At 40.0% G+C, this 15,287-nt stretch overlaps 1 protein-coding gene across 1 annotated transcript in view; it reads right to left on the bottom strand.

Moving 5' to 3' along the window:
* Positions 1 to 3,678: 3,678 nt before the first annotated feature.
* LOC138958778 (cadherin-87A-like) overlaps positions 3,679 to 15,287 on the bottom strand; it is a 100,216-nt gene continuing 88,607 nt past the window's right edge. Inside the window, exons 33-40 of the mRNA XM_070330070.1 lie at positions 14,896 to 15,031; positions 11,923 to 12,177; positions 11,203 to 11,486; positions 8,631 to 8,719; positions 7,701 to 7,790; positions 7,231 to 7,360; positions 6,400 to 6,562; positions 3,679 to 5,718 (exon numbers count right to left, since the gene is read on the bottom strand). Coding sequence (XP_070186171.1) covers positions 5,702 to 5,718; positions 6,400 to 6,562; positions 7,231 to 7,360; positions 7,701 to 7,790; positions 8,631 to 8,719; positions 11,203 to 11,486; positions 11,923 to 12,177; positions 14,896 to 15,031 — 1,164 coding nt within the window. The 3' untranslated portion in view covers positions 3,679 to 5,701. The remainder of the gene's footprint in view (positions 5,719 to 6,399; positions 6,563 to 7,230; positions 7,361 to 7,700; positions 7,791 to 8,630; positions 8,720 to 11,202; positions 11,487 to 11,922; positions 12,178 to 14,895; positions 15,032 to 15,287) is intronic.

Raw genomic sequence — 15,287 nt, 5'->3', positions numbered from 1 at the left:
TGACATCGATTGTGGGCAAACTACACTTTGTAAACACGGGAGTGCGTTAGTATGCCTTTAAACGTTCCATAGACTTACCGTCCTTTCTTGTTTTGGTTTATTCTGGATTCTAAAACGTTTGCAGCTTATCATTATGTTTCGGGTTTCATTTTGGTTCATCTTTGGGACTGTTGTTTGATCAGGTGAGAGTGTAATTTAGTACAGCTATACTAAATATAGACAATGAACAAAAAAACAAAATGATGCAGTCTCCTTTTGATTGTTCAAATGTTTAAATATAATGGTCAGTGAAAAATGGAGTGAAATCAAGAAAAATGTAGATTAGAGAACCTTCTCACCTTCCGGTTGTTGTTTTTTGTGGGCAATACCCCCCCCCCCCCCCCCCCGAATTAATTTACGGTATTACGAAATCACCCAAATAATACAAAATACTTTTACGCACAAATCGTATATATTGATTGCGGCTTAAAACAACACAGAACATCAATACATCCTAACATGTCACTCACGATACAAAATTGCTACACTGATGCCCAGACGCACGTACATTATTAAACTGCATGACTTGCTGTGTCATACCAGGTTTACGCGAGTTGCTTTTTTATTTTTTAATTGCTAGTGCCTGTGGCTATCATGAATATTGAACACTGCGTAGCGAAACGGACAGGGTATTCCTCGGTGAAGTCAGTCGTGTGCATTAAATTAAAGTTGACTTTAGCAAAGCCCCGTGCGTGTTCGAGTGCTGCCTGGCACCCAAAACTGAGTGTAAGGGAAATTGAGTATAAGGAAAGGGAGAGAATTAATTGCGTTGACCTTGCAAGGACGAATCAGTTTCAATCGCTGAAGACGCGATTTCTGTCTGGGGGCAATTACGTGCCAACCTCTCACATTGCCATGGTCTTTGTCTGTTTTACTTTTCCCCTAACAAGGTAAAAGCTGTCCTGTTTTTAGCAAACACATTACGGTCTATACGGATATTTGAAACGACCGTGGGCATGGAACTAAATGACCAAAAATCGTCCACTATTTCAAACGACCGTGGGCATATGAAACTAAATGACCAAAAATCGTCCACTATTTCAAACGACCGTGGGCATGAAACTAAATGACCAAAAATCGTCCACTATTTCAAACGACCGTGGGCATGAAACTAATTAAATGACCGGCAAAAATCGTCCACTATTTCAAACGACCGTGGGCATGAAACTAAATTACCAAGAATCGTTCTATTCGACAGAAGTGGAACGCAGTGCGATTTTCTGATCGGCCATCAGTAAAATCTGTTGGTCCCCAAAAGCGTGACAAATGGGTTTAAAGGCACAGTCCGCTTTCCCGTGTGAACGATTCGGCTCATCGTATCGGACCAAGCTTGTACGTGAAATAAGGACAACGTTAACCTTCCACTTGGACACGTACCAAACACCAACAGCCTGCCCAGGCAGCAACAGATCTGGAAATTATCTGCGGGGCGGATGCCAGTTGCCGCATGTTGTAGGCCTACATGACTGCTTCCTATGCAGAGTGGGATGTTTTAAATAAAAAATCGATGTCTCAACGGACACTATATTCAAAGAAACTACAATGGTGTAGACAGCGGCTTTTACAGAATTTAATTATTAAAGTCAATCCAAAGCTGCACACTAAGCAATAACGATGTTGCTTTCAGTTTCGTGCATTTATGTCAAATAGAGGGATGGTCTTAGCTCATGTCACAGCCTGAGCAGATCTGGGATGAGCGAGCAGAACGGGAAGGACTGTGCCTTTTAACACAAAGGATATCCGTGTGTGCTGTCACTATCAGTTGTGAACATAGAGAATACATGTAGGCCCTACTACATGGCTTGCTGTGTCGTACCAGATTTACACGAGGTTTTTTTTTTTTTTTTTTTTTAAATATTGAACTGCGAGCGAAAACGAGCTGTTCACTATTTGAAAAAAACAACGAGTGTAAATCTGGTACGACACAGCAAGCCATGTAGTATTCTGTTTATCCTACATACTGTACTTACGTGTAATTTACTGAAAATGTCCTGCATTCGAGGCAGCTAAAATGAAGACGCTTGTTTTGGAACCTCGATCTCTTCTAAAGCCTCGTTACCTCGTTTTAATGTAGCCCCAAGTTTGTTGGTAACATGTGTAACAAATGTATGTCAAAGAAGAAAGGTGAAAGAGGTTTTGGTATAGTGATTGATCAGCGGGCTGCACATGGGTGTGTGAGGGGGGAGGGGGTACGTGCGTGTATGCCGCATGTGTACGTGTGTATGTGCGCGCGCGCGAGTGCCTGTTCACCTGCGCGTGTGTGTAATTCAGAAGAGAAATTTTGTTACACCTAACCTGTCGTCTCTTCATATCTCAGTACTTCTTAGCCCGAGGGAGAACGTGATCCAAAGATAAAATTAAAAAAACCACGTTCGTTCTGTTTCAATCTTTTGCCAGAAGCATTGCAACGAGTTGGCTCGTGTTAACTGTGTGTGAAAACATCAATAATGGTAAAAGTTGTGTTGGATCATAGTGACAGGTACTTCAGAAAGCTACGTGGGGGGCACGAGGATGTTTGAGTCTTACCAAAGGGGTATGTAAGTCGTGTATGTGGGTGTGTCGAAGGGGGTGGGGGGTGTATATAGGAAAGAGTAGTGGGAACACAGGGTGAGGGCGGCGGTAAGGAAGGGGTTAGGGTAGGTGAGTGTGCGTTTATGTTTGCGTATGGTTGCATCATGACCGCCGAACCTTCAAGAAAATGTAAGTGTGAGTATGCGTGTATGTGAAAGCGTGTAGGTGTGTGTGTGTATATATTTATGTGTGTGTGTGTAGGTGTGTGAGTGTGTGTGCGTCTGTGTGTTAGCGTGCGTGTCGAGTTTTCAAATCATAAACTATGTCACCTGCCACCATAAGGACACCTTCAACAAGGGGCCGGAAAAATGTTTTCTGGCACCTTTTTATGATTACTGTAGTACTATAAAGTACAGAGAGAGAGAGAGAGAGAGAGAGAGAGAGAGAGAGAGAGAGAGAGAGAGAGAGAGAGAGAGAGAGAGGATCGAGGGTCTAACTTTAACAAAGTAATTTTTGCTCTTTTTTGGTCATTACTGAATGTTGGCAATCTACACAACACTGAATACTATCGATCACAGAGAAACAACACAGTCACAAACAGAAAAACATGCCCATGTCATGCGCCTGTCCTACCTGCACAATTTCCAGCGTGTCAAGCAAATTGGGGACTTTTCATGACACCCGTCTCAACATACCACAGAATTACTCACTTGAAAACCTTACTTCACTTGTGTGACAGCGCAGATACAAATTCCACCATGTCAATGTCAACATATTGTTGCTTTTTTTTTCAAATAACTTTCACGTTCTACCTGCTAACTACAAACACGTGTGCGAGGTATTTGGGGTAGGCTTCCCGGGCTTTGACAACTTTTGTGATCTCAGACCTAATCGCAAAGCTCTTCCTCCCCCTGACAGTTTGTCAAAGCCCAGCTCACTACAGATCAATTCTTTCAATGAGAGAAAAGGTACTAAAATAGATATCACTTCTCCCGTTTCCACTTACACAAATTCAGACCAAAAGAGAAAGAGATAAGGTGTGTGTTGGGGGGGGGGGGGGGGGGGGGGGCCAGGACGGGAACATAGAAGAAAGAAGGTTGATAGGGAATGAAATGGTTCCAAAACACCTTATTACAAAAATACATATTTTATTTAATAGAAAATCATTTTTCACAAAGCAGAAGTTAAAAAAGATAATAATACATATACAATCATGTATCTACACAGATCAAGGAAAATGAATATACACAAAAGAAACAAAGTACTGAAAAATATTATTACAGCAATACTATCTTTTATTACAAGCACTGAAGACAGAGGAGAACACAAATAACAATTATGTACCATGTATAATGAATGAGCCCAGGAAAGTTGAATGCCAGGGCTTCAACCGCTGAATAAGGGGTGCAAAGAACAGTAAGGCTATGGAGGAAAACAAACGAAAATATAAACCACCTCCAGTCAATAAGAACTCGAAAATAAACTTTGAACATTAAAAAGAAACGCTGGAAGTTCTTGAGCATTGCATTAGAATCTAACAGTTATAGTGATATGTATTTTGCTACTAACAGAAATATCAAGCATGTGTAGTGGTGTCCATCATGTTTAGCATGTACACATTTTCCATACATACACAAATACAGTCTGATGAAAATGTTATCAAGCATACTCTGTCAGAGACAAGAAGTCCATACGCACACACATACAATCAGGCACAAAGAAATAAACAACAATCTAAAAGCAAAAAATGTTGTCAGTCATTTAAAACATGATGCATTTCACAGTAAGTATGTAAATCTACAATTTTTGATTTTCAGTCAATTCAATCAATCAATCAATATGAGGCTTATATCGCGCGCATTCCGTGGGTACAGTTCTAAGCGCAGGGATTTATTTCTTTATTTTTTATTTTATTTTTTTTATGCAATTTATAACCCGCACATATTCAAGGTGCAGGGATTTATTTATGCCGTGTGAGATCAAATTTTTCTTACACAATACATCATGCATTCACATCGGCCAGCAGATCGCAGCCATTTCGGAGCATATCCCACTTTTCACGGCCTATTATTCCAAGTCACACGGGTATTTTGGTGGACATTTTTATCTATGCCTATACAATTTTGCCAGGAAAGACCCTTTTGTCAATCGTGGGATCTTTAACGTGCACACCCCAATGTAGTGTACACAAAGTGTGTTCATTATCCAAACCTTACACAATTGAACTTCTATTTCCCAATTTTTTTTATTTCAACTATGCAAACAAAAACAACAGAAATCCTGAGTTAAGTTTGAATCACACAAAAATTATTCCTTAATTGGCACTGTCTTTAATTCAACATTTATAATTTGGCCAACAGCAGTCTCAAGTGTTATTCACCATATTAAAACGCATTCTATCCCTGCCAAAGAGAGTAGTAAATTTGGCACCACAAAAAAATCCTCTTTCGAGCATATGTAACACATGATTTTATCACTCAATAAACACAGAAATAACAAATGCCTACTGTAACTGTGTAACCCTTTTTCTTGCTAAAAAAAAGAAGATGAAATAATCTCTGCAAAGCTCTCTAATTGGAAATAAATCATTTGATTTGACAAGTTCAAACTGCATGTATCAACTAAGTTAACCAAGACATTTTATAAACTGAATATCCATGTGCATAGAATCACAATTATTAAGGCACAGACTTGAAGGCTAATCTGCAGCTCAATAAACAATATTTTTCAAACAAACAATAACTATCTCCTCCTACTATCTTGGGAGGAAGAGACCTGACAAACAAAATAATTATAGTCTCTCCACTCTGTTCAAAGAAATTGCATCTAAAAAAAAACAGAAGAGAAAAAAAGACTACACATAGACCCTGTCAAATCAAGTGTAAAAACTTGAACTGGCATTCTAGCAAGGAGTTAAAATCATGACATTCTCGTATGGCATGACACAATACTCCTACATGAGAAAGAAACATTCTCTACCCTCTACTCCCTGTCTCTGCTACGTACTGAAGAAAACGAGCTGTCCAGATCTAAATGTAATATCACATGGGAAGAAAAGGATGTGTGCACAGAACTGTATCGTTTGGCGACCACACATAACAGTCATTCATGAGGATGAGTTGGATTGCTGATGATGAGACATGGGTCTTGTTTACTGGGGCACCATATCTGAAAAAGAAGCACAAATACAATGTATACGTTTTGACTTTCGTGAATGATATTTGTTCCACATTACGACGTTCTTTACTCCTGCATTCAAAACAGTATGAACTTACACTGCTTCATGAAGATAATTACCTGTGACATGAAGGATGTTAACCACGCAGACTGAACAAAAGCAGTCAAAACTTTCATTTATTTTCTTTCAACAGACAGTTCTTGTACTAGCAGGTAACAGGTTATGCAAATGGTCACTGACTGTACATTTTCAATTGAGAAATGATCTACTATTTAGAAATATGAAACAGTAAAACCCAGGGTAACCCCCCCCCCCCCCCCCCCCTCTTCAGAGTTGATATCCTAAGATTTTGTTGTCGTAATAAAAAGAGGGGTTTCCACTGTTACTAAGCAAATGAGCGATTTCTGCAGGGACTGGCATTTTTGTTTAATTTGTTTAATATACAGTGTCACTGTTGATGTAAAACCCTGCATCTTCTTTTGTTCCTTTGCCCATTGCCTAACCCCAAAATTTACTGTTGTGAGAGCTAGGCCGCCCTAAATTAAAGAGCACTTTTTGCTGGTTTCAATTATGTACTTTCAACACAGTACGACTGTTCTATAATTTTTCACAAGATTTCTCTTTCACAGCCTTTTTTTCAGTGCAAAACAGGACATCCTCAGCATACTCACAAGTTTCTGCCTTCATGAGGTCCTTGTAGCGGCTGTACAGGATGGTGACAGTGACGATGAGGATGATGACGCAGATGAAGATGAAGATGGCGATGGCCACCAGCACCCACCACAGGTCCCTCCACTTTACGCCATCCTGGCTTGACCGCAGTGCGTAGCACGTCTGCAACAGAAGAAAAAAAGTCAATTCAATTTCAGGATGAGCACAAGTTCAGGGATGTTGCTAAGATTTACTTTCTTTGATAAATTTGCCAACATGTTTCGACAATTATTTTTTTAAAGTCCCAGACAGTTTTAGACCGACAGACAGACAGACAGACAGACAGACAGACAGACATCAAGTCTCGGAGAGTCCTTGGCATCACCTTTTCCTGATCTTGGACATTGCTTAGCATGTCTGACAAATTGATGGCAAAGTTTTTGTGGCAAATTGAAAGGAGTTTCTGCTTTAAGGAGACTGCTGAGGCCAATAACATCCCTTAGGTCAAGCATGCATGTTTTTTGCACAAAACGCGCTTCTGCTTTCACCCTTAGCACCTGTATAGCAATCATGGGACAATTGTGAATACGACTCTTTCTGTCTCCAAGTCCTAACACAACAACTCTAGTCTATCCTTTCCCAATGTTTTGAAACTACATGTCAAGACCATAAAGGGCATATTAAAACACTGTGACTGATTTGGCTGCACTGACTGCTTACAGCCAAACTAATGAAAAGACACTTCCTTTTTTTTGTTTGGGGGTGGGGCATACAGAATCCCATACATGGAAGCACTCAAACATGCACGCACATACATAGAACAAAATGAAAACTTAAGGCAGTATACTTACTCCTCTGTTAATCATTTGGTAATCGTTCTCCAACAGAATTTTTAGGAATTCGCCTGCTTCCAGGGCCTGCAAGCCTCTGTTGGCCTCAGTCGCCTGGTTGTTCTCAACAAGTACAAAGCATATGTCGGTCCTGGAACACAAAGATGAACAGATGTTTGCAACACAGTCCTAAGAAATGGGATATATTTATAAAACTGCTGCCCCCCCCCCTCCCCCACCCCACCCCCAATGTTTCAAGACCAACCCCTTTCTAAGAACATGTTTTGGACTTTTTTGTCCATAAATTTACCTACATCTTCAGACCCACCCATTTAAGACCAGGTTTTCTTTCCCAAGGGGGGGTTTGCGTATGTGCATGCATGTGTGTGTGTGTGTGTGTGTGTGTGTGTGTGTGTGCATGTGTGTGTGTTTGTGTGTGTGTGTACTTGTGTGCATGTGTGTGAATGATTTGTTATGGTGTTAAGACTTACTGTGTTGCTACAATGTTGGACCCTGTTCTGTGCTCCGAGGCAGATTTGAAGAAAAACTCTCTCTCAGGATTCCCGGCAGTGTTAAGCTTTCTGTTGTGAAAAACAGATAATAAAACAATCAATACACAAGTAGACAAAAGTATCTCCTTTTACAAACACAGACAGACATACTGATATAAACTGCGGTGTGAAAAGCAAAATATATACACATTAGCACAAATACAAACACACATCCCACCCCCACCCCCACCCACACATGCCCATGCACACCCACTGCCCCCGCTACACACACACTGAATGCCACAAACACAGTGTCACACACACATTCCTCCACACAAATCACAATAACACAATGCATCCAAAAGAACTTAGAATCTCATAGCACACACAAAGAGTGACGATAAAATTCCTTTTCACATCATATATCAGAACTTGCTCCCAAAAAAAACTAACACACACACAAACACAATGGTGATGGGCACATTTTTGTCCACAGAAACACAGGGTTCGTACGATCTTTTGTAAAAAAAAAAAAAAAAAAAAAAAAAAATGTATGGATTTTTCAAGGACTCTCAATACTTTTTGAAGAAAATTCAAGCACCTCTTGCCTTTTAATGTAAATATAACACTCCCAGATCAGGATTAAGTGTGAGAGGTATCAAAAGAACACCCTCTTTTCTCTCGCCGCAAACAGAGTTCAATCAAAGAAGGGGCTGTAGTTTACTGTTTAAATTTTTCCTTGCATTTTTAAATTGACTGAAACCTTGCAATTGTCTACTGTGCGTGGTTGCTCTGCAATCAGTCAACAATGTTTGTTTTTTAAGGACCGTGGCAATTGTTCAATGACTTGAAATTGACCCCTCCAAATCCAAGCACTTTCAAGTATTTCAAGTGCCTGTATAAACCCTGAGTGCATCCAAAAGAACTAACTTGATGAGTTCGGCAGCAAGACCTTGCCCCTCTGATGGGGGTTTGTCCAGCACAACTCTCAGCAGCTGACTTCTCTGATACACAATCACCTGCAACAGCACACAAACATGACTACTGAAGGCTGATGCAAACAAAAAAAAGCAAATGATCATACATCTCACCTTCGTCACATGGAATTGGGATGAGAGACTCTTTATGGCAATAGCTCTGTTACTAGCATTCAAGGATTTGATCATTCCCCGCTTTGAAAAGTTTTGCTAGGTATAACACCCAAAGAAAATATCAACGTTTTTTTTCGTTTACGGCTGGCTGATCCAATATGACTCAATATAGCTATTCTGATAGACACGTGGGGGAATTCGGGGGCTGTGATTGGATGGTATCACACATCCCTTTTCCGATAATCAAAGGATAACGCTACGGAAGTTGGTAATTTTTTGCCGATATCCAAATGATATCGGCAATAACAAAAACCATCGTTCCGGTTTCTTCCATGTGTATAAAGTACACGAATACCTCGCCAGGTTCTGTGACAGACGATGCCATGTGCTTTGTGTGTGTGTGTTTTTTGTTGCTTACTGTACATGACATACATTACGTGTAAAATCCAGTTCTTTAACAGGCAACAAACCTTGCAAAGTTCAAGAAGCTGCAATCTGAAGCGACCTATTTCTGATTCTAGCAGACGATCTTTCCAATGTTTAACACAAAATCAGCAAACTCTCATGTCACATAGAACGTCCATTGTACAGTGCAATGTTGAAATGAAGTTACCGGTCTTAAACATTTAGTCTTTTCTTCTGAGACAATCCTTGTTCTCTTATCATCTACAGATATACCGCAGTCTTCATCACGCGAATCCCCAACAGAAGTCAGACTTTCAAACATAGAATATACGCAAGCAAGCATGATACGTCATGACGTCATATGATTCGACTCGTCGGCATTATACTTGTCTCGTCTAAATATCGGACCCTATTACTATGCTGAAAACACAATAGCTGTTACTACTAAGAAGCTCCTGATTGCTCAGATGAGTCCAAGGACAGAAATAATCAGAACAAGCAATGAACGTACAAGATAGTCAGCCTTAGATGAAAATAACAACAACAATAATACAACAGTTATGTACACTTTCGAGTTTAACATTGCAGGTATGTCTTTCATTCTTCCTTTTCTTCATTCATAGGCTACAACTCACCAAAAACACTCGGTTTTTACATTTAGTCAAGTTTTGACTAAATGTTTTAACGTAGAGGGGGGAATCGAGACGAGGGTGTGTGTATGTGTATGTGTGTGTGTGTGTGTGTGTGTGTGTGTGTGTGTGTGTGTGTGTGTGTGTGTGTGTGTGTAGAGTGATTCAGAGAAAACTACTGGACCGATCTTCATGAAACTTGACATGAGAGATCCTGAGTATGGTATCTCCAGACGTTTTTTTCATTTTTTTGATAAATGTCTTTGATGACATCATATCCGGCTTTTCGTGAAAGTTGAGGCGGCACTGTCACGCTCTCATTTTTCAACCAAATTGGTTGAAATTTTGGTCAAGTAATCTTCGACGAAGCCCGGACTTCGGTATTGGATTTCAGCTTGGAGGCTTAAAAATTAATTAATTAATTTGCTCATTAAAGTTGTCATTAAAATCGATTTTTCGCAAACAAATTTAAAATTGATTGCATCGTATTTTTAATCACATTCTGAATCTAAAAATATATACATATGTCATGTTTACTCTTAAAATGTGATCACAATTAACGAAAATAGATTAATTAGTCTTACGATTCAAATTGAAGAAATCGATACAAAAATGATTTAATCTTATTCTTTATCATTTCCTGATTCCAAAAACATATAGATATGATAAGTTGTATTCAAAACAAGCTCAGAAAGTTAACAAGAATACAGAAAAGCGCGCTTTCCTGCTTAGCACAATACGCTACCGCGCTAATCTGGCGTGTCAATATCACTACGTTTTTCACGTGGGAGGTGAGTGATTTTCTTCACGCGGGGATTGACGAAGCTGTACTGTCTTGGTGAAAAAATACAGTGCGTTCAGTTTCATTCCGTGAGTTCGAAAGCTTGACTAAATGTAGTAATTTCGCCTTACGCGACTTGTTTTTTTTGCACAAGTAGGCTTTTACGTGTATGGCTGTTTTTACCCTGCCATTTGGGCAACCATACTCTGATTTCAGGGGATGCATGCTTGGTATTTCTGTGCTTCTATAACCCACCAAACTCTGACACGGATTACATCTTTTCCATGCTTACTTGGTCTTGTGCTTGTGTGTACACACGAAAAGGGATAAGGGACTAGCAGGTCTGCATATAAGTTGACCTGGGAGATCGGAAGAAAATCTCAATCCTTAACCCGCAGGTGTGTCTTAATTAAAGCGAATACAGTCCCTTGGACTTCTCAAGGATGAACATGCCAGAAAACTTCACCAAAATTGTTTTTTTTTGTTTTTTTGTTTGTTTAACGCCCAGCCGACCACGAAGGGCCATATCAGGGCGGTTTCACCAAAATGGCATCTTGCGTACAACATCTTACAATACATCAGTGACAACAGCTCACCTTCACTATCATAGTGTCGTTCAGTTTGCTGTTCTCCACATCAAAGGCAGTGATGGTAATGCGGAAGAAACCGCGAGAGAAGTCAGAATAGGAAGGCAGGTTGGTAGTAACCTCTCCGCTGTTGCTGTCGATGGCGAAAGCTCCTCTCAGAGAATATGCATTCCCGTCTGGTGGGTAGTACATGGTGTCCGTGATGTCATACCTGACCCGTCCGTACACAGGGCCATCGGGGTCGTTTGCTGTCACTTGAATGAGGGTTGGCTCGGATGGTGTTGTCTCAAGTGCTGCCAGAAGAATGGAAATATGTTGATTTTATATGGTTTTACTTATTGCATGTGTGTGTGTGTCAGTGTGTGTGTCAGTGTGTGTTTGTGTGTCTATCCACTACTCAACCACCTATCAACCAACCATCCACCCCCAAAAAAAAAACCCAACCATCCACCCACCCAATCCATCCATCCATTCACCAACCACTCATCGATCCACCAACCCAATCCACCAGCCAACCAACTACCCAACAGTCAACCAACAACCCACATCCACCCATTCATAATCTGTCTACCAACCTTTCAAACCCACCAACTAACCACCCACCCAAACATTTATCAGCTACCCTGCATCAGACCCAGCCACCAACCCAAACTGCCACAGGAGCTATATTTACTCATCTCTTCCCTCCTCCCCCCCCCCCCCCCCCCCCCCCCCCCCCCACAAACTGACCTGCTGTTGTGGAGTCCAAAGGGAAGGTCGGCCCATTGTCGTTGATGTCGGTGATCTGGATGACGATGTAGGCCACCTTGTCAGTGTCCACCATCTGGGTTTTATCGAACGCACGCTTCTTGCGGCCAGTTTGGCTGGCAGATTTTTCCACTCGGACGCACACCAGGTATTCTGTCTGATTTTCGTAGTCCAGGATCTCAAGGTTCTCGATGGAGCCGTTCAGATGCACTCTGAAGGTGCTTTGGTTTTGTTGACCTGTGGAGGAATGAAAATTGCTGCAGTGATTTTTTTGTTTCACTCAGTATGATATTTCAACATTCCAATAGTTTAATCTTTCCTTCTTTTAGCATTGCAAATTCTCTTCTGAGGAAGATAAGACAAATCCTCATGACTTCTTACACAGGTTGATTCCAGTATAGATGTCATAGTAGGCGTTATTGTATTTGAGGAAGAAGACACAATTAACCCTTGTTTTTTTTTTTTTTTTTTTTTTTTTTTTTTTTTGTCCTTTATCTTACCATTGTTCTGATCAATGCTGTCCCTTTATTTGCAAGTTAACCATTTTTCTTAATGTGTTCAAGGAGTATGTTAAAAATTATTATCAATGGTTGCTTTAAACAGCACCTTTGGGCAGTTATTATGCACTAAAGTTGTAAAAGCATGTTTTGGGGTTTTTAGGATATAGCGTCTTGGAACGCCAATCATCTTGGAAATACGAATGTTCATATAATTTTTTTTACTGTTTTGGATAGATAAAAAGTTGAACTCTTGGTGCAAACTGTTTTTTGGTCCCTGTTTGACTATTTATTATTTTGGAATATTGTGTGTGAGGGGGAAACTGCAATCCTCAATATCATGAAACGTGCCAAAACTAAATTAATACCTACTGGAAGATTACCAGTTTCCAGTATGTTAAAATAGGCTTAACCTATCTACTGCTGGACTTACATCAGAACACTAACAGATTAAACTATACATGAATCGCAAGACAAGCGGCAAGAGAAGAGATTTTTGGAAAAAATACAGGTGAATGAGCAAGAAGGCAGAAAAAAGAAAAGAATTCATGAAGAAAAAGAGAGCATGACAGGAAAGAGGAACCAAAAATCTACCAAACAGCAAACTAGAAAGCTCCTGCGGTTCCAAAAACAGGAGGGGCCTTTAATTTCATAACCGCAGTGCCCCACTGCGGGTAAATTTCTCCTTGTTTCAAAGTGAGATTATAGATCAGCCGTTCCCCTATAAGGAGAATCGATCAATATAATAGGGTGAGTAATAAAACACATCCACTGCATCGCAGCATATTATCATCATCATCGAATATCAACAGTTTCTCCTGCTGTGTATTTCGTCCTTCAGGTGAATGAGGAAGAGTATTGTTCAACACAAAGGTAATAAAATTCACACAAAGGATAAAACGTCACTGGAAAACAAACCGTAGGGAGACGTCCTTAAAATCGTGTCCACAACGAATATCAGACAGCAGACTTTAGACAAAGGCGAGAATTTACAATTACAGTACTAGTTTTCAGCACAGCATCATACAGCGCATATATAAATAACTTTACATTAACAGCACAATACTACTAGTTATCTATATTCTTATACACAGTTCAATTTTACTAGAAATTTCGAACTCGAGCTTGGTTCTGAAATAAGATTTTCATGTTAGTTTTTGGATTTTCGTACTTAAACTGGCTTATGCACATTTTCGATATCAATATAAATTATAAGGTGATTAATTATGAAGGTTTTCTCTCTGGGGATATCACGTGTGAAATACCCAAAAATAACCTCTTCGCAGCTTAACTTTATATTTTTGCCTGTACATTTACATATATGTACCCTTGACATTCCTGCCATATGGGTTGCACTGCTCTACACTGCCAAAAAAAGTGCTCGATGAAGTCGGTTTCGTTACAATACTGACAAAGATTTGTTTGACGAATTCCCATCTTATGTAGCAAAATATTGGTGGGATATATATTGTGTAAAATTTTCCAATGCAATAGACGAAGACGGGTTTCTGTCGAGCATTCGTTAGCTAATTTCCAGTGTTTATCTTCTAATGTAATATTTAATTTGTTCGACCAAAATCCAGCTGAGCTTGGCTCCTTTATCTCATAATTTAACATCTTTAGGCGAATTTGGCGTGGAGATAATTGTATAAATGGCATATGATCAGAACGGGCCTGACCCATATCACGCAATAATAGAGCTTTAATGGCAGTCTGTATTGCATTATATTCAAATAGGCGAGACTGTTTATATCCAGTTCGTTCACATATTTCCTCAAAAGAGCATATGTCGTTATCGTTAAAAACATCTTTAACAACGCATATTTTAGCCTTTATCCAGTCATTCATGTATAGCGTTTGCTTCCTGTACCTTATATTTGTATTATTCCATAAGGTTTGATTGCGTACACTTATCTGCTGTTCATTACTGCTTATTTCTTTGATCTTGTGTTTATTGTTTAGCCAGATGATAAAAGCTTGTTTCCAGAAATATTGCTTTATGGCACCTAGTCCTTTATAATTTAATTTTAATTAAATTTAATTAACCCTTGTTGATTTTTAGACGGGCGCAGTGGCTGTGTGGATAAGATGCCGGCCTCCTAAGCGGAAGGTCATGGGTTCGAATCCCGGCTGCTACTGGTGGGTTAAGGGTGGAGATTTTTTCAATCTCCCAGGTCGACTTATGTGCAAACCCGCTAGTGCCTTATCCCCCTTTGTGTGTACAAGCAAGCACATGACCAAGTGTGCAGGGAAAAGATCCTGTACTCCAAATCAGAGTTTGATTGGTCATAGAAACACGAATACACCAAGCATGCATCTCCCGAAAGCGGCATATGGCTGCCTAAATGGTGGGGTAAAAAAACTTTCATACACGGAGAATCCGACTTGTGCTAAAAACAAGAGTGTACGTGGGAGTTTTAGCCCATGAATGCAGAAGAAGAACTTGCTCATTTCTTACACAGATTGTTTCCAGTGTAGATGAAGTAGTAGGCATTATTGTTTCCCGGGCCGTCTGGGTCACAGGCGACAGCTTGAGCCACTATTTCTCCAGGAGGTGTGTTGTCCATGGCTGTGAAGACTGTTGGCACTTTAAACTGCAGATACAAAAATGTATTTAAAATTCCATGTGGACACATACTTTGCCTTCAACATCCATTACACAGCGGTCGCTATAAGTGTTTTGAAAATTGGTAATACATGTGTCACTTGAAAACAAGAGAAGATCTTCCTCTTGAAGGATGAATCATTATCGTCCAAAGCACACAGAAAAATTAATTAAAAACAAGAAGGGCAAACGCTCGATCGAGTCACTTTCGCAGTTCTGAATATTATATGAGGCATCAGATGGAC

This window comes from Littorina saxatilis, linkage group LG2 (genome assembly GCF_037325665.1).
Source record: "Littorina saxatilis isolate snail1 linkage group LG2, US_GU_Lsax_2.0, whole genome shotgun sequence".
NCBI classification, from domain to species: domain Eukaryota; kingdom Metazoa; phylum Mollusca; class Gastropoda; order Littorinimorpha; family Littorinidae; genus Littorina; species Littorina saxatilis.
Note: the sequence above shows the minus strand (reverse complement) of the source record. Positions and strands in the feature narration are given on the sequence as shown.